This window comes from Passer montanus, unplaced genomic scaffold, assembly GCF_014805655.1.
Source record: "Passer montanus isolate IOZ18808 unplaced genomic scaffold, ASM1480565v1 scaffold18, whole genome shotgun sequence".
Lineage (NCBI taxonomy): Eukaryota > Metazoa > Chordata > Aves > Passeriformes > Passeridae > Passer > Passer montanus.
Window position 1 is genome coordinate 18,521,006 of NW_024365381.1, and position 24,939 is coordinate 18,545,944.

Here is a 24,939-nt window from a genome sequence, read left to right on the forward strand (position 1 = left end):
TTGGGCCTGGGCACCTTCGCATCTTCTGCTGGCAACTTCCTAGCAAAGACGTTTTACTTTTCAGTCTGGGGGTTTGTGTCAAGAGGACAGGACAGAGGTTTAAGGGAGGTATAAGGTTTGGACTTTGAGAAACATAATCCAAGGATGGACTGGGCAGCTGTAAATCAAAATTCAAATGTGGGGGGACAGAATATAAGAAAATAAAGATAGTGCAGAAAGTAATCTCACTGCTAAGGAGCTGCAGCTGGGCCAATTAGCAAAGATTAGGTGCAGGCCTGACTTTAACAGGCCACAGCTGTAACCAATAATAAGAAGAGTGCTATAAAAGAGTGGGTTGGCTGGTTGCAAAGAAATTGGAGTTGGTTGGCTACTTGGTGAGGAAGAGAGAGTCAGTGCTCTGAGGAGCTGCCTGTGAGAGGACACCAAGAAGGTAGGAGACTTTTGTGATGAGGAGACAACAATATGGAACATTTGCAGTAATATGATAACACAAGGCAAATATAGCTATCACCTAAAGAACAAACAGCAGCATGCTATTGAAACATGCAGCTGTGGAAAGCTGAATGTACTCAGTGTTTGACAACATATCTGCATCATTAATTCACCTTTGAGGAATAAATGTCCTCTGGGCACCTTTTGCCTTAATCATAAACATTGCAGATCAAACAATTCCTTTTGGTATCATGACAGTTGATGTAGAAGTGAGGCTTTCTGCAAGTTCAGAGTGTTGCAGCAGAATATTCCCATTTAGTGGTAGGGAATTTTGAGACCCTAAAAGTGTTCTTGGTATGTATCTTAAGGCTGTGATTTACTTCTCAGGCATCCCATTATTCTTGTCAGCTTGAGTGGGATTATTAGTCTTCTTTTTGTATTTATCTGTTTAGGAGGATATATCTCAGCAGACCTATGGCTCAAGTATTCAGTGGCTTACAGAGGAGCTGTGACTCCGTCATTCTGAGCATGCATCCAAGCTGCATGATAAGCAGATTTGTGCAAGTCAGCCCTTTGACAGAGAGTTAGGATGGACAGAGCTAGGATATGTCAGCAAGACCCTTATCCTTGCAGTTTTGAACTGCACAAAGTACTGTTTGGCTGTCACCAAGCTGGATTGCCTGGTTGTCTGTACTAATCAGCTGAGCATGTGTGGAAATGTTTCCTGGCACTGAGACTGGCCATTGCAGGATGGTCTGTCTATGCTCATAAACATGCAGAACAAGATGGTTGTATGAAAAATGGGCATTGGAAATGGTCATGGGCATAGCCTACCCCCTAAGTTGTGCTCACAATAATTTGTAAGACTGCTAGTTAAATGAGAAAATTATATTGGAGAGAGTTCTAATAGTTTAGAATTGCAAACTACCATGTTCCCAAGTCTAGGAGTACACCCTGGCTCCATTTAATTTGTTAGTGTTGGTATATAGTCTGTTAGTTCAACTTTCACCATGTCAGTCTCTCCAATGTTTCTAAAACCCTTTACAAGCAATTCAGAAAGACAAGGCCCTTAAGCAGAGATAAATAGCTTATAGTAATGTAAGTAAACTGAAAATGCTCTTGGAACTGACTGCTTTGTTCTGCTGCTGTGTGTGGTCAACACTTGAAGCAGAAGTTTCTCATACTGGGGATTGAGAGGTCACTGGAGAACAGATGGGCTCTCCCAACCACTGCAGGTGTGCTGATTGTGGGTCTAAAGCCAGCGTGTTAGAGATGAAATCTATGCTAGATGCAGGGTTTGAAGTTGCCACCATTAAATAAATGGTGCAGGGAGACCACAGTGCATCTCTTCTTTAGAGAAGCTTGGTGTTAAGAAAAGGAAATGAGATCTTTCATTTGATACCAGTTTTCTGTGTAGATGTTTCCCATCCACTTCCCTGTAGGGAACATCCTTATATTTGAAGCAGGAAAATGGCGAGTGAAATTATCTAGATTTCAGCACCCATGTGTGGCAGCAGCTTGCTGCATAAATCTTATTGGGAAAGAGGGGCACATCCAATCTCGTTGAGCTTTATGTTCTTGATTCGTATTTTAGCAATATTCATGCTCAACCTGCTACGTGGTCTTTAAGAGGCTTAATTAATCATTACTTGTAATAGTCTTAGAGATGTTGCTGCAGAGATACTGATCAGAAGGGGAGGATTTCTGTCCTTATGGGGTAAAGGGTGTAGGGAGAGGAGAAGGGCAGAGGGATGAAGGAGCAATTGCTAGAATCCGTGAAAGTCACAGCAATGTCTGTGTGCTTGGCTGTGGGCTCCTCTGCATATTAAGAGGGTTTTTGAAATGGCTGTCTCTGTGGTGCCTGTGTACCGGGGACCTGCCCTCCCCTTGCTTGTGTCCCTCCACTGTTTGTCTTGGTCCTTTGCTCCCGCTGCTCTGCGGCGCTCCTGCCTCCCCCTCATGCGCATGCATCCCTCTGCTTGCACCCAGGTTCATCCAAAAAACAAGCGTGTCTCCATGGTAACAGAGAGACAGCTGAAAAATGGCAGCTAAATGCAGCTGCCCCTCATTTAATATCGACTCTGGCACTGACAGAACAGATAATGGGCAATAACACACCATTATGCTGCGGGGAAATGAAATGCTTCAGCAGACGCCTGTCATGCTGCAGGGATTTATTTGTTACTGTACCAGCAGAGATTTCTCTCCCCTTCTGTCTATCGCTTTCTCTCATTCCCTCTTCTTTTTCTCCTTCTTTCCCTTTTCTGCTGGTTTTCTCCACTTGCCCCTTTTGCTTTCTTCTATTTCTTCGTATTCCTTCTTTCTTATATTTCTCCGTTCCCCATCTCTTTCCCCTCTTGCTTTCTCTATCATGTTCTCTGGATTTGTTGTTCTTGGTTTTGAAAATTGCTGCGTCTGAAGCCCAAGGGTTTTGTGATGCTCCAAGCTTTTTGCACCTTTCGGACTTCCCATGTTCTTCCTAGTTCTCCCTTTTGTCTATGCACATGTCAGTATGACTCTACTAAGGATGAAGTTTTCTGGATGAGCCTTCTACGAACATATTTATGTGGGCTGTGTTTTAATTTGGCAAATAAAACACAATGTAATGGAAATTTTTGATGGAAATGTAGAGGAAAGTGCTAGTGGAAGGGATGTACTTCTTCTTGTGGTGCCAGAGTTTGTGACCACAGCTGACCACAGAGTGCCCAGAGGCTGGGCAGTTTGCATCTAGGTTGTAAATCATGTTGGTTTCTAATGATTCCTAATGTTGTGACTCTTCCACATCTTAATTATTCACGGTTAGTTTCACTTAGTAATTGCTCTGGGTTTAGTTTCTCTAAATATCCTGCTTGTGTAAATCTGAGATGAGAACAAGGGGCACTGACGATGGCATGTGATCCTGTTTCAGGATTTTAAGATCTGTCCCTATGCAGATAACACTTTGAACTAAACAATAAACTTTCAGGTACCTATCTTTGAACTGGAAGAAATTGAGACCTGTGAAACTCATTGCTTGGACTCAAAGACTGCTCTGACATCAGTAAAAAGGCTCTCTGTGGATGCAGTTCATTCAGGCAAGGGCATGCTCTTTTCAGTACAGACTATCTCCTCCACATTTTCTTGCAAAGTACCATGAAATCCTGATAGACATAGAGTCATGTGGGTGTAGCTGCATCCGTGGGAGTGACCTTCACAGATCATCAGGGTCTAGACATGCATTTGATGGGTAGAGCAGAGGAGCTATCACCTTCTCCCACAAAATGTACACCATCTTGCAGTACCTTTCTAATCAAATGGTGTGGCAGAGCTCTGGCAGATGTGCAGTCCCTGGTTACTGTGACTAACGCTGTGGCCATGTCCAGAATCACATCACATCAATCCCTGTATCGTGTCGGTGTCCTGGAAAACATGTCTGATGCAGAACCTGTTTGACCTGACTTGCTTGTACCTATGGCTTCATTAACCTAGTTATGTAAAGAGCTCATTTGAATATATATATATTTATATATACACACACACACATACATATACTTTATAAATTCTTTTGTTAGTGTGCCTGGGCCCTTATGAAAAGAAAACATACTAACAAAGTTGTCTTTTCTTCCAGTGTAAAGACATCTTCTCAACAATGACAAAATGATGAGTTATGATGATTTCAGGGAATATGTTGGGTGGATTATTTTTTGTACACCCAAATGGTGTCTGTGCCATTAAATCTTAAGGTAGGAGTAGGTTTAAATTGTCTACGTGATGTATTATACACATTGTGCCATATGGACTTAGAATAGGATCATTATTCTTTTCCCTAAGTGTGATGGAGTGAGTCAATCTAGCTAATCAGATTTTTAGAAAGCAAATTTTGCAAGGACTTATTGCAATACAGCTTTAAGCAGTAGTAATCTTATGGAGCCCCATGTTATTCTATACAGCTTTGTTGTTCTAACCCAGTCTTTGATAAAATACATTGATCATGACTTGCAAATCATCTACATTTTTGGTACTTGGATAATTTTTGATTAAGAATTCCAGGGCTGTGGAGTAAGTGCCCATTGCTTGAATGCTAGCAGTTTCCTAGAAATATTTACACCTCTGGGTAAAATCTGTACAATGACTCCTAAGTTTTCCAAATTCATCAGCCCTCACTGTGATTTGTGACAAATCAGGGCAGGGGGAATCTTTAGTACAATAGCAGGTAAGGTAATAACTGCTAAGGGAAAGCAGATAATGAGAAAGAAGGAAAGATCCTTTTGGCTTATATCCTTGTACACCCTCATATCTCTGCAGACGAGCTTATTTAAGCAGAATATTTCCAAAATATCAGCATACATCCCAAGTACCTGATTTTATTTACTTCTTCACTGCAAATGTAGAGCATACTCCTCAGGAGTTCTCCTAGGACTCAGATGAAATAGATAACTTTGAGACACTGCATAACACTCATCTTCACTGATACTTTGGTTATGCTCCAGTAGACTTTGGGAGCAGTCCTGAGGCAGCTATAGGTTTCCCAGTTTTTTACTACTTTTTCCAGTGTTTTTAAAATTAATGCCTGCTATAAGATATTGAAACACTAGGAAGGCGATTTCTGCTTTAGGTTTCAAAGAAAGCAAGTTGGAGTCCAAAAATCCTTAATTGATGTAATTCTACCACTTCTCTGAACTCCATTTTTATGTATAAAGGCTATGCAGAGCTTTCTCTTTCCACAGTTGAAATGACAGTGAACTGACCCCCATTTCAACTGCATGCCCTGCCAGCTTCTTGAGCCATGGTTCTTATTAAAGAAATAAGCAAACATGGAAGTGTCTTAAGAGTTTTCTTCCTGTTTTTTTTTTATTTTATTTCTTTTTCCCCCCCACTCTCCCAACAAATCTGCAATCATTAAGTGCCATCGTGAGAGAGGAGTCGGCTTGTTCAAAAGAAAAGCTCTGATTTTTAAAAATTTTTCATTTATGAAGAATCCCATCAGGAGCAGGCTGTGATTAATACACATAATTGAAACAAATTGCAGCTAACTGCAGAAAAGTGTCTCCCAGCTGCTGAGAGAAGGAAATTGCTGACAGCCTTTTCCCATTCAATGAAGAAAAGAGAGAGAGGGAGAAGGGAACCCTGCCCAGCCCATGCGAACATATGGGCAGTGTGTGCACAAGCACGTTCACAAGCCCTTGTGCAAGTCGTGCACGCGTGTCACAGTGTGTGAATCTGCGTGTGCAGGTGCAATCCCAGCTTTGCACGTGTTTGTAAGCGCTGTACCTGTGTGTGTGCAGGATCCCTCATGTCTGGCTGCTGCCCTGCTGAGCAGGCTGCGTGCCCACATGCAGTGTGACAGGAATGCCAGTGCACTGGGAGCTGCTCTGGAGGCACCGTGTGCTTGCTACAGAGGGGAGGCTCCTGCTGTGTATGTGCTCGCACATGTGGTGTACCCACATGTGAAACTACAGAGACTCTGTCTTCTACAGGGAGTCCTTCCTCTGCCTTTTTATTTAGGAGGATAAGGCAAGCTTAGTTCTGGCTTTTAAAATGTCTTCCATCACTAAATGTTCTTCTGTCCCTTTCACCTTTTATTTTTCATGCTCCCTATCTGTCATTAGCAGCCTAAACAGAATGCTTAGGCTCTGGAGATGAGTCTGAAGCTAAGAGAGCCATCTTTGATTGAAATGCCATACAGATGGCTAATGGGCCTACATCAAAGCTTTCACTGGCTCAAAAAGTTGCTCTGGAGGGGAATTTAATATCCATAGTTCGTTCAGTTGCTGGCTTCTGCTAAGACAATCAGTGGCTGGGTTACACTGATTGTTTTGTGATATGCGTTTATCATGTATGTGCCATTTATGGCTTGGCCATCCCGTGATGTGCTCCCACACAGCCATGTGACTGCTTCAAAGTAAGCTGCCCAGTGCACTGAGTGGGCCACAGAAACACCAGTCAGCCGAAGGCATAGTTGGAGACCTCTAGGAGACTGTTAGGAAGATCTAACAAAGTGGCTGGCAAAATCTGAAACAAGGTTGATGCTCTAATACTAGCTGGACATATTTTCTTGTGGTCATCTGTTGGTTTTATAATCTGAGCTTTTATTCATTGTTGTGTAAGGGCATTTTTACTTTTTTAGAAGCAAGCAGGAACATCAAGTATGAGTTATTTCCAATGTATCTGCCTTTAAAGCTGATTGTTATGGTGTGATGCCAGTTGGTTAAAAAAAAAAAATCTTCTCATTGTAATTTTCCCACTGAAATAAAGCCATGAAATCTGTTTGTAACCACATGCATATTATAAGTGTTATAAAAATAACTTAATAACTTGAACTGGTCCCTAATCTGTTATTCCCTCTCCTTCTGTGCTAGTGTTCACTGTAAACACATCAATATGAAGCAGTTAGCAAACAAAAATTCCTTTATCAGAGGTGAACGTCAATCCCAATGGAAACCTAACACCTCAGGCAGGGAGATGCAGCAGTGGGAAAATAACTTATAAACTCAGATATTTCAGGTTATAGATTGTGTTTATGAGTTAGTGATTTATAGTAGATGCAACCAGGGAGGTGAAGAAGCCATTGACATTTGAAGTTCAACCCAGGAAATGGTGCATTTGTCTTTAGCACTATTCAGGGAGTTTTGGAAGAGTCTGAGAAGGTTTCTATGAAAAAACTACATGCAGAAAGAATTCAAAATAATACCAGGTGGGCAGTGTGGGAAGGGAGATAGCTGGCTTAGATTGTTACCATAATAACAAATCACTCAGAAGAAATCTAGGCTGAATTTACCTATTAAAAAGAAACGCATGTACTCTTTTAATTCTAGGGGAAAGCAAGCTAGTACATTCACTTTAAGGCATGAGCTGCCTTGTGTTTACTGAAGGGTAAGGTGATGCATGTGGGCAGCTGCCATGAAGGAATTGATGTGATGTATTCCAAATGCTTGCCTAGTGCACAGAGACACAAGTGCCTCACCTCTCAGTCAGGGTTACTCCTTGATGGGCAGAAGCCAAGTTTTCCATTGCTGAAATGTCTTTCTGCCCCTTTAAAACTCCCCTTGCAGCTAAGAAAGGTCATGTCCCAGCTGTGTTTCAGTCCTCAGTGGTTATGGAATGTTGATGCAGAGCTGTACATACAAGGTATGTTCTACTCTGGGAAGAGTACTTGTTACAGCCAGTAGACAGAGCTCTATTTTATAGAGGTGAAAAAGCAGGCACAGGTGGGGTCTGGAGGTTTATAAGCCTGAAGGGCTGTAACCACTTGAAGGATCAGCAGGGCTGACCACAGCCAGCTCTGACTGGTGCTTGCATGAGTATCAGAAATTGTAGCTGGTGGGAAATTACAGTTTCTATCAAGGATCATTTCTGTCTTTTGGGGCTGAACAGCCTCAATTCTGCCAGATGAAGCAATTTTAGCACATATATATATATATAAACCACCCACAACTAAAGGAACTTTGTGGAGTTGCTGCAGTTCTTGTAAGAGCTTGAAAATGAGTTCTTAATTTACCCCCACTGAGAAACAGAATCTTTGGGGCCAACAGTTTTGTTTTACTGGATGCTATGAAATATTGAGGTCAGCACTAACATTGGTCTGCTGCTATTTGTGCAGTTTGAGAACTTGTTTTAGCTAGCATTCATTGTGAAGGCCATTCTATAAGACATTCCCAGTTGAGGAGGGCACAACTGTGTCTTATGATTTCTACATCATGGTGTGGTCAAGCCAAGGAGATCACAGAAGTTGAAAGTCTGCTTGTCTGTAGGACAAAGAAACAGGGAAGTGGTGCTCCAAGAAGGTGTAAAGGCAACAGCAGGAAAAATTGTGGTGCTCTGTGGGGTGCAGATGGTAAAGCTTAATGCTGCAAATTGTCAGGTAATTGTAAAAAAAGCTTTCGGTACTGGTATGTACTAAATGCAGGGAGTTCTCTTCCTCCTTTGTCTTCCCAGACTAGTTAAGTGATACAGTTCTCTTTTGTTCAGTCCCTTTGTGGGATTGATGTATAGTGGCAAGCAAGAAAAAATTGCCTAAAATCGGGGGAAAAAAGTATTTAGTGAAGTTTCTTTACGTTTTTTGTGTCAGGTTATCTGTGTGTAATGATAAAACTGCATATATATGTACATCTAGATAGACAAACTATATGAATTAACTAAATGTTATATGATTTAATCCCTCTTATTTTTTAGTTCTGCAGAGCCAACAGAGTTGTGAGAAAATGTTATACTTTGTTCTGACATATGCTTTAACAGAGAAGCTCTTAAAATTACAATGTGGAGGCCAATTTTTGCCAACAGTCCTTTTTCAGCAGCCCCATATTAGATCATGGTGGTATGAAGGTATGTGTAGAACTTGTTTTGACAAAATTCTGTTTCTAGAAGCAGCATGAAAAAAGATTTCAGCTTCTATGTGATTCTACAAAGTAGTGGTAGATATAGAGGTTACAGGGAAAAAAGACACCGACACTTATTTTTTGTTGGAATGAGCATGTTTGACCAGAGAGCTGTCAAGAGACAACTAATCTGGAGGATCTAAAGGCTACAAAATGGCAGAGTCCACTTTCAGAACTGTCTTGTGTTTTAAACACAGTGATGTTGTTCACATGGCAAGGGCTTCAATGATCCTTCCTGCTGGCCACATGGATGGGATACATAAGGCCTTGCTCTATAGGTTGTGACCAAAACTGCCATCCTTACTTCCCAAAATCTCTGACCAGCTTTCAGTTCCAAAATGACCAGACTATGGTGTCAGTGGGTTAATGGTGTTACTAATGTGTGGGGAAAAGGGGGACAGCACTTCAGTGAAACAGGAATTGGGAAATATTTATAAAATATACAAATACCCCTGGTGTTTAGATTAGAATGAGGGTCTTTGCTACTAAAAAATAAACCAAGTCCCAAAACCACAGAAGTTTGAAGTCGAGACCCTCCAGGGTGAACTCATCTCCAGGAAAATAATGGCAGCACCTTTCTGAACTGAAAGAGAAACACAGGTTTTTCAACCCTAGTCGTAGCACAAGGGCAGTGTCACATCTCCTGCAGAGAGATTTGAAAAATAATTTTTATAGCAGTTGGGCTTTGCTTGTAAGAGTAAGAATTACATCAGTTCTGACCTTCTAGCAACAGGCTTAGGAAAAATAACATGAACATGGATACCAGCATGATCTCTGTCTTACATCCAGCAGTGTACCCTCACTGATTGCCATAAAATTGCTCCTTATTTTTATCAAGACCAGTGAGTTCAGAGTTTGGCATATAGTACTGAAGAAAAGCACTGTTTCGACTGTTTTTTAAAATTTTTTAAAATTGTTTTTAGTTGATATACAGTCTTGATAATGTGTACAAGGCTTTAATAAGATCATGTTGCCCGGTAGCTTGAACTAATGAAAGCAGTTGGGTTCTTTTTTGGTGCTGTCACGTCAAGATATGAAATTAATTTCATTGATGATATGAAGTTACTAATTTTGGATGAGCTGATAGAATAGCTGTTATCTGTTATTCCAAATAGCATAGATAATTTCAGAAATTTGTGAAAACAGATGAGCAGATAAGTATTTAAAGATAATTACAGTATATACTAAGCATCAATTTTTATTGCATTGAAATAAATGGATATAATATGTATGTATGAAAAGACCACATGTGAATAGCTAAGAAAAAATTACAACCGTGACGTATTTTTTTACTTGAATACAAAAAACCTCTGCTATAATGAAATATTTATTCTTAAAATATTTTTTTATTTATTGAGTTTTGAAGATATCTTATCTACTTCCAGTAATTAACTGGAGTACTTTTGCCTGAATACCTTTTCTGTTCATCAGCATCACTACCAGCCACACTTGCTAAACTGACACATATTTTGCACTGCTGTTGAGCTTCCTCCACTCTCTGACCTTAAATAACTTTCTGTACCTTTTAACCCACTCCTGTGTCAGTCTTTTCTGGGTTGCATGCAAAATCTTCAAAAGCATGTTTCGTTTTCCAGAGGTGTCTAGATGAATTAGATGCTGAATCCAGATGACTTCTGTGCAGCTTCTGAAAAACTTTTTATTTTCTGTGAACTTTCCTCAGTGTCATCTAGCTCCTATTTTGAACATATAAGGAGTTGTTAAGATGGAAAAACGTGTTCCTTTTAGAGGTTATGCTATTGCATTAAATAATAGTAAAAAACCAAAATGTGATAATGGTAGGCTGTGCTCTTTTTCGCATACAGGGAGACTACTGCACAAAAGATAAATGTCTACTTGTTCAAGTTAGGATATGAATTCTTGTGCTGAGGATCTGCTCCTGAAATCTGAGATACATGAGTCTTGATCTTCAATCATGTGTGGCATGTACCTATAGCAGAAAATTCTGATAGTGAAGAAAGATTTCAGAAAATGCAGATACATGAGTCTTGATCTTCAATCATGTGTGGCATGTACCTATAGCAGAAAATTCTGTGAAGTGAAGAATAGTGAAGAAAGATTTCAGAAAATGTAATGTTTATGGTTTGCCCAAGTCTCATGCTGAGCTGACAGCAGAGCTGAAAACATGCAGGTTTTTTTCTGACCCTTTCTTGAGCAGCAAATCCCCTGAACAACTGGCTAGACAGTCCACTGTTATGTTTAGGTGTTTGTGTCTCTCAAAAGAAGCAACCTCCTTCTTACCTGGAATTAGAGTGCACGTTATGGTTTGCCCAAGTCTCATGCTGAGCTGACAGCAGAGCTGAAAACATGCAGGTTTTTTTCTGACCCTTTCTTGAGCAGCAAATCCCCTGAACAACTGGCTAGACAGTCCACTGTTATGTTTAGGTGTTTGTGTCTCTCAAAAGAAGCAACCTCCTTCTTACCTGGAATTAGAGGCTCATCATGGGATGAGCCTTCTTGTCATTACTGAAGGGACTATTTGACAATTTTGTTATTTCTGATGTTTCTAATTCAGGCAATATTCAGTTTAGGTTTTTTAGTAAATGTATTATTGTGTGTTTTCTTAGGAACTAGTCCCATAACCGCAGAGGTATAGGAGGGCAGGCTGATACTTGTGTTCACCTCCTCTGTTCTGTATGCTTTTATTTTCTAGTAAGGAACTTTCCTCTTTGTATCAGTTTTGGATGTATTTATTCAGACATATATTTATTTGTGCATGGGCTTAATGTCATATACATCACAAAAATGTTCCCTGTTCTCTACGCTTTTTATTCTTGTTTTACATGACTCTTGCTTTTGCACATAACTTTGCTATGGCCAAGCTGTAAAGACAGTAATAAAGGGTGTGTGTGGCAAAATAAGGTGGAATGAAACCCTTATATAGATGCTTTTTGTCATTTTTATGTGTATCACTCTCTTCCTTCTGATGTAGTGCTGTCTATAGTGATCTAGAGTCTTCCCTTCTCTCAGCTTTGTGTTTTCAGCATTGTGTTAATTGTTTGTGGTGCATGGGTTTTTCAGCAGCGTGCAGTGAGAAAGGTCAGCTGTCAGAAACAGGCCTGTCCACAACTGATAAGACATTCGAGAGATTGGATTTGACTCATTAAGCACCTTCCCTGTAGACATGGAGTCTGCTCTGCCGCAGAAAAAAAACTAAATCAGGAAGGAAAAAAGCCCAGGATGAAGGTGGAGCATGCGCCAGAAGCACTGGCACACCCTCCCTGTCACCCCCATGCACAGCGCCAATTCCGTACGCTTCCACCACGCTTGCATCCTCGGGCACTGTGGACATCTCTGCTTATGCCCTGAGACTGGGTGTATTCACTCCAGTACTTACACCTGGCCGAGACACACATTTATTTTTTCTGTGTACATGCATGTGTGTGCCCTGAAGTTACATGGGGAAGAGGCATTTCATTCCTGCCCTCAGATGTGTACTGTCAGTTGTATAAGGATTGTAATTATCCCACATTTTGCATGTATGCACTATGCATGAAGACACTATGCATGAAGTGCATCCGCTTCAACCTGATTCTGTTTCTTGCTCTTGTAAATCTCTTCATACTAAGGTCGCTTCCTTTCATGCTGCAACAAAGGGCACACCTCCTCTTCACGTCTGTCTTTTGTGTTTGTTCAGCTGTACTTTGTCTGCCTTTCCACAGAAATATGCTGTGTAGGCAGCTGTCCTTCATATGGTGTATATGCATATGTCCGTTGTCCTGGTAAACATGCATGGAACTTGCTGCTGTATACGCATAGAAGAAGCCTAGCATGTTGCTCATTGCATACAAATGCACACATTTTTGCCCCTAAATAATTACTGGCCAGAGCTGCTCTGCCAGCTTGTGACAGTCTCTCGACTGTGGCTTTGTTTGAGAAGAATCGTTCTGCCTCAAATTGGGTTTGGATACTGCTACTTCCATAAACGGTCCTAATGATGTCTCACAACGAGCATAAATGAAGGGCAGCAGCAGTGTTTGGCAGTGTATTTGGCTGTCCTGGCAGTACTGGGGTTCCACATGTACCCACTCTCCAGCAGCACAGAAGCGTGGGAAGCTGACATTACCGCAGTCTCTGACACCACTGGTGCTGCTCTGCCCTGCTCTTGTTTCTCTTCCTCTGCACTTCTGCTTTTCACCTTCCTTCGCATTTCCCCTTTCCCATGGGCATGGCTTTCAATACCACTCACTGGTACTGAAAAGGATAATTTTGTGGATCATTATTGTGTTATTACAGTGATTAGCAGTAACTATTTTTCTACTCCTACTTCCCGCTGGAAGGATGCCCAAGGGGCTCCCGGCTCAGCAGCAAGCGCGACGCTTGCTGGAAGGCTGCTGCCAGCACAGACCCATGTGCATGCAGCAGCACATGCTCACCTCTGGCACTGCTGCCTCCCTCCCTTCTGCCCTTTTCTTTGTGAACTTCCAGCAGTTCTCTAAAATAGTGCTGTTCAACAGAAGCAGGAATTTTGCCTCCTGTCGGGCTCCTTTTGCTCTGAATGCCCTTTCAACTTCCTCTCAGTGTTGGTGTAAATAATGTTGTTCATTCCTGTGTCAGTCATGGAAGACTCCCTCCGACAGCCTTTGTGATTTTTGTCCCAGGCAGGACTAATCACACCACATGTGTAGGGAAGACTGTGATAGTTACCTAATGTTCTTCTCTCTAATGGTATGACTTTTTGCAAAGGTCAGAAAATTGTGGCAAGACCTTGTCTTCGGTGTGGAAAGGAACAAAAATGCCAAGTGCACGCTGTTTTAATAGCTGAATGTTAGTGCTCTTGAATCTGCAGCCAGTAATAAACAGGTCTAAATGCTTAGAATCAAGATTAATAATAGGTGTTTGACTTCTGATTTTTAATAGGCCTGAAGAGTAAAGGTAGTGTGAGATTGGGAATTGCAGCTGGGATACAGATTGGTGCTGAAGAACAGTAAACCTCTCTTAGGGAGTGAATATAGTGTTGGTTGTTGGCCTGCAAGTTGCTCAAGTTCTTAGTTTGATTTTTTTTGTGTGGTTTTTTTTTTTGTTTGTTTGGTTTTGGTTTTTTGTTTTATTTTTTTGGTCTGTGTAAAGAAACAGCAGTCTTGGTCAAGAATATATAGATGAAAAGCTGGTGAATTAAGAGCTCAGCTGCATGCTTCCACACTCTTACCTGTACTGTTACATGTGCTCTACACAGAGGGGTAGATGGGCCAGGTAGCAACCCAGCAGCAGAGGCGCCTCTGTGAGAGCAGGACTGGTGAATATGTTGGACCTGGAACTCTATGGTCATGGTGCTGTGAACATTCAGCCTATGAGGAAACATTTCTGCTGGGTGATGTGTTCAGTGACCTGCATCCTTATGTTTTAGAGTGATGCAGCAGGAAAATAAGAAAACTATAAAAATTGCAGAATGAAATAAAAAAACATAAGAAAAAGCAAATACAGCAGCAGTGGGAATTGCTCTCACCCATGCTTAGCACTGAGGAATCTAGAGGAGGTCTTATGCTCAGCAAATCATCGTCATACCTCTTGACAAAATTTGTAGCAATACTTTGCTTTTTCTCTACCTTCTGGAACTAGGAGTGAGAGTAGCAAAATTGTTCAGAGAAATGAAAAGAGAAAGTATACTTTGTTCAACCAAAACAAATTGTTAATTTATATGACTATATCAAATTCTTTCAGGTAAATTATTTTAAAAATTGATTTATTCAGCATCATTCATTTCAAAATAAACATGTTTCATGCTTTCATTTTAAAACAGAGCTGTAGTTTTTTTAAAGAAATATATTTTTCATGGTGTGTAAATCAAAATTTTTAAACTTCATTTTGGGTTAAGGAAGACATTGTCACAGAATTGTTTTTTTAGTCCCTATGGTTAGCTGATCAGAATATAATGAACAAACACAGCTCCAAGTATATAGTGCCATGGTCAGACCAATACCTGGAGTTTATAATTTCTTTCACAGACAATGAAACATCACACACTGATACCAGTACAGTTTGTATTTAGAAAACAATGGAAAATATGCGGAGAAGAGGATTCTCAGGACACTTTGTACACTGCATATACGCTGGGTTGGTAGAGGGCGTCTCCTCACAGATGTGGAACCTTTCGTTTTCAGAGTTTTATTAAACTCATAGAGTGTTCTTTTCCCATAGGTCTGAAGGATTTAACCTATGGTTTTGTTATCTTCATAGTACAGATGGAGACAGCCAAGGTTAATTAAGTGCCTCAGGTTGCACAGTGAATCAGTGACAGAGTTGAGGATAAAAAGCTGGGTTCTGACTTCTATGCCTCTACTTTGTCATTTAGATCAATTTTAATGAGCAATTTAAAGAAATGGTGTTATCAGACATTATGCTATAATCTTTTGTAGACATGTCATTTATTCATTTTCATTATTGTAGCATTAATACTTTTGTCATCAAAACATTTTAGCAAGAAAGGTTTTTATGGCTGTTTTTCAGCTATTTTGTGTGCATTACTGGAGCAGTTAAGACACTTGTCTTGCTTTTCTCTTCAGAAAAGACAATATGTGGCCTAGAGAGTGAGTAGGGAACCTGTGGATCATATAATTGGCAAAACTAAATTAAAAAAATGTCTGTGCTCAGTATGTGGACTAACTTAGAGATTTTGTGTGGTATAACTGATTTATGTTTTTTCCTCTCAGAAGAGATTTTGTCAGATGACTGCAATATACTGTTGAGTGAAAAGGAGATTCCCAGCACTGACAAGCAAAATAGCTTTTCATTTGGGTGAATACTTATTTATTTACATGATAAGATCCATAACTGTATATTTAATAGGTGCTTCAGAAATATAGGGCACTTTTGCTTCTAACAGGCTACTAGCTCTGCCACTGTTATGTGACAGTGATATATGGAAACTGCTTTATACATTTAGCACATGTCAACTCTTTTGAGGAATAGGAGCCTAGGGAAAATTTCTCCTTTCTTTGGGCTAAAGATCCAGGCACTGTCATGCCCTTTCCTCCCCTTTGCACTCAGTCTTTGCCGTGCAGTGGTCCAAATTTATCAGGAGGAATAAGTCACTCTGCAGGGCTGGTTCTGGACCTCTTAGGGATGGTTTGCAGTCCCACAGATCAGAGCCTCCTCTGTGCTGGAGCCAGCCCAAAGAGCATAATCCAAGGACACAGGCAGACAAAAGCAGAGGTGGAACGTGCAGTTCCAGAGCTCTCATGCAGTATCTTCAGATAAAGCAGTTCTTCCTCTTGTTTTCATTAAGAGCTTAGCTGCACAGGGAAATAATAGATTAGTCAGGTTTGACAAAAACCCCTGAACATTCATTGTATTGCCAAGTCTCCTTGATCTCTTCTGGACTTAAATTTGAGGACCTCTTAACAAGCATTCTGCTTTAGACTTGAAGGGTAATGGGTAAAGTTGCAGATAAGAGAGTAGAGGGCATGATTCATGCTAGGCACTTGATGTTCTCTGGTGGAACATTAATGCTTCCTTTGCTCGTACTGGTGAGGTGAAAAGAGCTTTTTGCATAAGATTACAGTCCCTACACTATGTGCAAAATTTGAGTTTGGCATTGAAAGAGCACCAGGTATTGAGTGCACCTCACCTTTGCTGTGGACTCCTGGGCTAACTCCTTTGCTGTGTACGCTTTGCATCTCTTAAACAGGATGGGAATTGTCTTGCATTGATTCTTCCCCACACTGTTTCTGATGTTGTAATGCTGATTTCTCCCTGCTTCCAAGTTACAAGTTATGTAGATGGAGTAAGCGAGCATGAGGAACCTGAGAAAACAATAAATGACTATTTCTACTACTATTTCTGAAAAATGTAACGTTTCCCAGAATGGTTTAAAGTTAGTAAGCATTTAAGAGACTACTCCTTTTACTGCAGGACTCCAGCTCAGTACTTAATTTTATCTGTTATAACATCATTCTATGATTTTACAGACATTTTTTTTTCCAACAGCAAAAATTCTTTTTCTTCTGAAAAATTATTCCCATAATTTCTTTGAAGTTAGAAGTCAGATTCCAAGATTTAATCAATGCAATCAGTTCAGTCATCTCATTATAACATTTATATGACTTATATGTTCTTACTTTACAGTTTGTAATATAAATGCAATTTAGAATATAAATGTAGGCTATGATATGGTTCTCACAGCTTCCACATATCAGTCTCACTGTTGGTGGTGCTTGGAAGACGCTTCATGCACTGGAGAATGTATTGTACACGATTTCTAATCTATTTAAATAATTAAATAATATCTGTAAATGAGAGAGTCTGATGAGTGGTGTTACTGATCTCATCAGGTGGTGTGAAGAATGGTTAGACTAGAAAAAAAACCAATTACTTAGATGTATTATTTTTCCTGTTCAAAGGCTGGAAAGGAGGAATGCAGCAGAAGAAGAAATAGAGGCTGTTGTAATCTGCTTTTAGCTACTACTGGATCCTCTCACCATCTCTTTAAAATAAAAGCCTAATTTTTTACTAAACTACTGAGCCTGGAGGTTTGTTTTAATGCCATCAATCTGGGCAAGGTGCTTTGACCACTTCTGAGGGCTTCCTTATATTCAGTCACAAAATGTTGACTGTAAACCAAACCCCCCAGAGATATAGGGACTGCCTCACAGAACACCTGTAATGCAGTGAAGGTGAGAGGGGTGAGGAGCTGACCTGTGGTTTTAGGAGAGCTACTTGAGCTTTGCTTCAGGAGATGTCAGGAAAGTCACTGTCCATTTTGTATGTTTCTAAATATTTCTTAATTGTGTCTGGGGCCAAAATTCTTATTACATGAGATGCTGCTTTTCTTGAGTATTAAACTTCACACCCCTGAGCAAAATGAGTGCTTCCACGGTTTGCTGTTTTCAGCTTTGCAGTCATGAAATATTTATTTTCAAATATCATCCAAAACTTTGGAGGCTGCTTTCTCCACACCTTAGCTAGGATGACATCCTGGAAGGACTAGGGAGAAATAGGAGGTTGGTTTCCCTCCACAAATGTATGGGAACCTCTGGAAGGAGTCCAGGATGGAGAGATAGGAGCTTGTGAACTCAAATTCTTTCTGTATCATTGATTTTTCTTGGTGGCTCTGAGTAAACTAATTTAAATGTCTGTGCATTTGTTTCCTCATCTATAAATCAAAATGCCAAGTTTTCTACCTCTTAGTGATCCTGGGAGTTCTAAATATTCTCCTTCATAGAAAGCTCTGACAGGAACAGCAGCAACAACATTGCACATAAAAACTCAAGCTAAAATTGCCGTCTGGCTTTCCTGAAGAGGCAGTATAGCTATGTACTGCATGGGAAGAACCTGGTCTCTCTACCTCTCCAGGGGACCTGAGACTCAGCAAGCTTTGGGGTTTTTTCAGGGATGAGAAGAGCCAAGAGCTTGGCTTAGGTACTTGTTTGCTGTGCTTTTGTTTCTGTTCCTGCACTCAGCCTCTGATATGTGCTGATGGATGGTTTGGGTTCTGAACAGATGTAAGTCTAAAAATTGTAAAACTGGCTTTGCAGTGTGGTGGTGGTGGTAACTGCTTCATGTGCTGGTGTGTCTGCTAGGGATTGGTCAGGAAAGGGTAACATTTTCCCGTTTAAGTGATCGGTGACTCCATTCATTCAAGGAAAATATCTGTGCTAGTTTGAAGATCCTGAGTTTTGCTTCTATTCAGGTGATTTTTTTGAATCTTGAATATGTGAAGGTTTAAGTCCCACTGTGGAATTTATGTACAAATATTGGATCTTTGAAAATCCCAGAAACTGCAGAGAGTTTAGTTATGTGAATGAATTAGGAAGTAAATAATGGATTTAGGTTAATACTAACAAGAGGAATGGAAAATTTGATTCCTTATATGTGCTGACAGATTCTTATTTTTGTATATCTATTTAGTATTAACTGAGTCAAAAATTAAATCTTGCAAATCATACAAAAATCAATAGGTTTCAAACATATCCCAAATATGTTTTAAGTAAATGTTATTTTATGCAGTTGCATTGCCACCCTTGAATAACTAGATCATCCATTAAATGAAATATCATTGGCTATATACAGGGTTTCACTTAACAGAAAAATCAGGGTTTGATCTATTGCTTCATGTAATATGAACCAAGGATCCCTGCTGACTTAGAGTTGGATCTCACACAGCTTGTGTGTTGCTGTGCAGAAGCTGCTTGGTACACTATCACTATTTAAGGAATACAGAAGATATGAATATCACAGTGCAATCTGTGGAATCTTCAAAACTGTACAGCACAGGGGTCATGAGCTCACAAATAACAAGTGGCTCACTGCTCTGTGGTCTTCCAGGTGTCACCAAACCATGTCTGAAAGCAGAAAGAAATACTGGGAGACCTGCGGCCTACTCAGGGCTTTTTCTCCTCATTGACTGTGGAAAGAACCTAAACCCCTTTCCCCCCTCCATGCTCTCTGGTAATTTTCAGGTGCTTTTTGACCACAGCTGTGGTGTATATCAGAGCATCCTAAAGTTGGGACAGGATGGAGAGGCCATGCTTGGTAAGAAGCCTTTCATGTGGCCTGACAGAAGCTACTGTGCTGTAACTCAGGGGATACACAGTCAAGCTCTTGAGTGCACATGCTAGGCTCTGACTGCTGAAACCTTTCACCAGACTGCCAAAACACATGGCCACTGCCAAAACACATGCTAAACTGTTGAGGAATCGGCAATTTGGAAAATACAGTATTGGAAAGTGTGTAGACCTTGGGAGTTGTGCTTATGAGGTGTATCATGGACAGGAAGGAATTTTGATTTCACAGTGAGTCCCACAGATATTTTTGTGTGTGATGATCTGCAAATTTGAATGCCTGTCCAGAGCAGCCACAGGAGGAAGAAAAAACCCATAACACATAAAACAGAAATTGGTGACATTATCCCAAGAACAAGAAGGATACAAAGGTGGATAAAATACAGAATCCCATCTATGACAAGGGTCAGCAGCAGATGACTGGAGAAAACAGGCAGATGACATAGTTGAATGCACCCTATATGAAAACCAGTTGTACAAGTAGGAGTAATATCTCTTTGAATTTGCTCTGCTCTGTTTTGATTAGTCTTCAGTGGTTGCCTTAAATTACTGTTTAGATCTCTAATCTACTCTTTGCCTTCTCCTTTGTATTAAGTGGATCAGTGAGATTTCTTCTAAGTGGTTGAGGAAGTGCAAATGAGCCCTATTACTATGTCTTGTACTGAGTGAACAATCAACCCAGTGTCCTTCTTCACAAATGTGTGTTCAGTGCTTTGCACATCTTCAGCTGCAGGGAAACGGCTCACTCACAATGATTGTGTTTGACTCTTGCCCTCATACACTGGCTAGTTGATGGGAATTATCACAGGTACAAGGAGCCTGTGTCTAACTTGCTTGTAACACATTCACTTCTGATGGGTCAGGAGTGACCAGGCAAGGGAATTGTCAATGCTTGGCTCTGACTTCCAGAACTGCAGTCAATAGCAACCCTCTGTGCTTAGGCTGGTTTAACACTGATGCAAGCATAAACACTTATTGGTGGTAGTTAAATGTATTCAGAATATGATTAAAAAGCTAAATAATTTGGAAGGGGCCTCCGGAGGCTGTGCAATTCAACCATTAGCTCAGAGAAGGTCCAGTTAGTTCAGGCAGCTCAGGACTCTGCCTAGTCAAGTTTTTAGTATTTCTAAGGGTAGAGATTTCAGTCTCTCTGGGCCCTTCCTACTATTTGACCATCCTCAAGATGAAACATTTTTTTTATCTATAGATTGAGAATTTTTTGTATTCAACTGCATCTGTTCCCTCTCATCCTTTCAAACAACTCTGAGAAGAATTTGACCCTGTGTTGTCTGTGTTCTTCCATTAAGTCATTAAAGAGATCAGTAATGTTTCCCTCGAGTTGTCTCTCCTTGAGGCAAAATGAATCCAGTTCCCGCAGCCTCTTCACACCCATTAACTACCCCAGTACCCTGAGTATGGTGGTAGCTCTTTGCTGGACTGACTCCAGAATTTTGAAGTAATTTTTACTTAGAGGGAGCTTAGTGCTGGGCAGAGCACTCCTGATGTCATCTCATAAGTGTCCATTAGGGGAAGAATCACTTCCCTTGGCCTGCTGACTGGATTCTTGCTAATACTGCCAAGGATGCAGCTGGCCTTTGCTGAAAGGGCAGGCACTGCTGACTTGTGCTCAGCTTGTCTGCTGGGACCACAGGTCGTCTTCTGAAAATCTGCTTTTGAGCCAGTTGGCTCCCAACGTGTGCTGCTGCAAGGAGCAATTTGGGTGGCTGTTTGCTTGCAGAAGTATCTGGACAAATGGCTCGCTTAATGAAGTACAAACACACATTGCTTCTGCAAGAGTCTCTGTTTAAATCAGACCTTTCACTTGAGAGTGTTATACATACAAGTTGAAATACTGTGCTGTTTTGTTACCATTATTTTATGCTGTGAGAACACAGATTTTACCATGCAGTTATTCTCCAAGAATGGCTATGACAACAAGTATTTTCCCTTCAGTCTTGTACTAATAAATTCTGGCTAATCCTTATTAGGATTTCTAAATGGTACAAAATGAAGCAGAAAAGTACTATTAATGCCAATGAAAATAGCACCAGCATTTGCCTTATGCAGTGATTTGTAAGCTATGATAGCTTGACTGCTTGTACTATCTACTGCTCAGCCTTGCTTTCGCAGCTGGGAGTCAGGAAGGTGCTGCAATAAGGAGTGGGGGGTGGGATCTATACAGACTCCATTGCAAGTACCATTTCCTTCCAGCTGGCACTAGCCAGCTCTCCTCCAAGCTTTCCTATCACTCTCCTTCTACTGGATAAAATCAGGGCATGCAGCTGGCTCAAGTCACATAAGCACAATACTGCAGCAGAACTGGCTTTGAGTGACTGGAAACCCAGGTACTGGGAGCTATCTTGTAGCTCACAAAAAGGATGTTCATGGTATTCAAACACTGCTTCCAGTTGCTGAGAAATAAGTGCAGTGGCTTTCATTGTTGTACATAAGATATTTCTTTTCTTTGTAGGAAATAATAAATGTCATGTGCTGTTAATAATCCCCCCACATTTATTTTTGCTGTTTGAAAAACATGTGCTAATCTAATACAGAGTTCCTGGATAAGGTGATTAAGACAGCCAAAGTTGCCAGATGTGTTTACCAGCAACATTACTTATGTCTGTGAACAAATTGTTTTATGTGGACTTCCCTGTGCTCTCAGAGAAATAATCTGTAGGACGCCTCATGTGGCTCTTGTGTCTGCTTGGTCTTTGATTCAGTTGAAAGAGAGGGGCAGCTCTGTTAGGATTATATTCCGGTGTCTTTCTTAAATTTCCTGTTGGATAGGTTAAGATAAGTTCTAATGGCAGTAGTGCTGAATCTAAATACTGATCTTTGTGAAATGTTCTTTTAATCGAGGCGTTTGTGGTGGTTGTGTTGCGAATAATAGAGCTTTCCATCCTTCTCCTAAAAAGGATGTGAAATGTCTTATAACAGTCCTTAAATGTGCTTTTCCTAGACTCCACTGCATACTGTTGAATGGTCCCTATGGAGACAGTGCTGCAGTGAAACTAAAAACACAGCACTGAAATTCATCGCTACCAGCGACCCTGCAGTTAATTCTCTTGGTAGCCATGTTACAAAAAGAGCTCTACAGTTATTAGCATGCCTTGATATTTAGCTCTACAGCTGACAGTGCTGTGGGATGCCTAAACTTCATGACAACCGTAAATCTGCTCTTGGCTGACTGCTGAATAGATCTTTTGTTTCCCTTCCTTTCCAGCGCGAGATGAGAACATGGCCACGTTCCGTGGCTCCGAATACCTTTGCTATGACCTGTCGCAAAACCCCATCCAGAGCAGCAGCGATGAGATCACGCTCTCCTTCAAGACATGGCAACGCAACGGGCTCATTCTGCACACGGGCAAGTCAGCTGACTACGTCAACCTGGCCCTGAAAGACGGTGCGGTCTCCTTGGTCATCAACCTGGGGTCTGGGGCCTTTGAGGCCATTGTGGAGCCGGTCAATGGCAAGTTCAATGACAACGCGTGGCACGACGTTAAGGTGACACGCAACCTGCGGCAGGTAATGGTGAAGGGGAGAAAGTGCTGGGGAGAGTTTTGTTTTCTTTTGTTGGGACAGGCAGATGGGAGAGAGTAATGGAGAAATGGGGAAGCTTAGTGCTATTGCTAGAGTTTCTCCACCTATTCTGGATCTTGGTGCCTAAAGGATAGTGAAAAAACATTAGTTGATAGGAATTTATCCCTCCTGCAATATCTTCATTTCCCATTTATTAATTTTCTATTTTTTTCCTGGTTTGATTTAATAATAAAAACTTGTAACATAACTTTACTTTCATCTCCCTTTTCCTTTTTTCTTTTTCTGTTCTCCCTTTTGAATTTTATTATTTCCTTAATTATGATTCAATCTTATCAGTAATATTCTTGTTGCATTTAATTACTGTGGGAATAGAGCTTATTGCCAACAGCCAACGCTCTACACCTCTCTCCTTTTTCTCTCAGTTTTGTTAATTGGTTTAACCATTGCCATGATGTCACAGTTCTAATTCTGTAAGTCTTTGTTTTTCTTTTTCTTTTCTTTTGTGTGTGCATATGAGTGTGCAGGTGTGCAGGCTGGTGGGTATGTGTGTAATTATATTAACTCTATAGCTTTGGAATTAATTGGCTGGAGTCTCTCTGAGTCTTCTTGATTCTCTGTTCTTCTTTTCCTCTTTTTGATTTTTTCCCCTTCTTTCTATAATGAGATTCTACTTTATTTATGGTCTCTTCCTTGAGACTCTTCTGTTTGCTGTGAGGACTGGAAAAGTGGAAGGATCAAAAAAACCCACGCAAACTCAGATCCATCCAGCACCCTACAATTCCACATTGGAAAAGTTTTTCTGATTTTACCACTGTAATTTTGCACATCTACATGCTGCTTTTCCTAGCAGACAACTATATCAGGTGACGTATTTGGTAGTAGGCTAGACTTAAAATCCTGAAGCCTTTCTCATGAAATATAAATTCATACATAAATAGATAAGATAAAATTAAATAACTTTGCTCTGAAAGCTGGTAAATATATCAAGTCACTAAGCGCCATCCGCTGCATAATAAATGAGATTTACATGGTGAATAGGAGCTATTTGATATCTTGCTGACTGATAGAGAAGCAGAAATAGCTTGTAAACGAAGACTTAAAATTAAATTAAAAATCAATTTGTGAATACAGTGTTACCTGTTTATTTTCTCATTAATGTCAATATTAGCACAATCTTTAAATAGCTTTATATAAGTTTACACAATGTAATTTGTGGTAGCATTTTACCCTAGCTAAGAGAAAAGTGTCTGTGAGTATAGACTCATCAGTGTCAGGAATCAGAAAAAGTCTCTACTAGTAGAGGTCAGTGGATAATTCTTCTGTTATCAAGAATTCATGTCTTTTCAATATTTGGATTTGGGGCTGAAGATTTTTATTTGCCTTTTTCATGTAAATCCCTGTATTTCTACATGCTTAGCATGTCTGGGTCTGAAAAAAAAGATCTGTCATCAAACTTTTTTGAGACTACAGAATTCTTACCTTTGGAAAAAAATCAATCTGTTTTCAATATACAGATGAAAATTTCATTTCTTATGCAGTGGATGGGTCTTAATGATCCTATTTTGTTTAACCTTTCCCATCAGTACAGTAGAGGGAGATGCACCAACAGGTCTAGGTTTGTTAGTCTCAAAAGGTCTGAATTTATGGCTTTATTTGATGTGACTTTTTTTTAATTATTATTTTTAGGTAGTTTCAGAACAGCTGGTCCTTGAATATTTAGGACCTCTAGCTGGTCCTAGAGCTCATTGGCCATTTTAGTTAATCATACTTTTTATTTTTCATTTGAAATCAATTTCAGTGGGCAAATGTGCCAGAAGAAAAATTAATCCTTGCTTCATGCCAGAATTGGTTTAGATCTTGAAGTGCAGAAGGTGAAGGGTCACAAACAAAACTGTGGATGGGAAGCTGTCTCATTCTTTTTCTTCATATTTTAGCTAGTGATTTTTTTTATTGGTCCACAGAAGTGGACCAAGAAAATGGAAATCTTTCTATGCCTTTTCATATTTGATGAGTCCGGGGCAGTACTTTGGTCATTATTAGAAAGTAGGTAGTCCCTTGCCAATCAAGCAGCACAGTAAATTTTTAAGCCTCCTGAT

At 40.3% G+C, this 24,939-nt stretch overlaps 1 protein-coding gene across 15 annotated transcripts in view; it reads left to right on the plus strand.

Moving 5' to 3' along the window:
• Window positions 1-24,939, plus strand: part of NRXN3 (neurexin 3) — a 920,037-nt gene that overhangs the window by 182,317 nt on the left and 712,781 nt on the right. For 14 of the 15 annotated variants that reach the window (XM_039705065.1, XM_039705064.1, XM_039705053.1 and 11 more), the window contains one exon: window positions 22,527-22,828. In XM_039705065.1, coding sequence (XP_039560999.1) covers window positions 22,527-22,828 — 302 coding nt within the window. Of the gene's footprint in view, window positions 1-361; window positions 431-22,526; window positions 22,829-24,939 lie in introns of those variants that run through there. The other variant, XM_039705059.1, reaches the window with a different exon arrangement.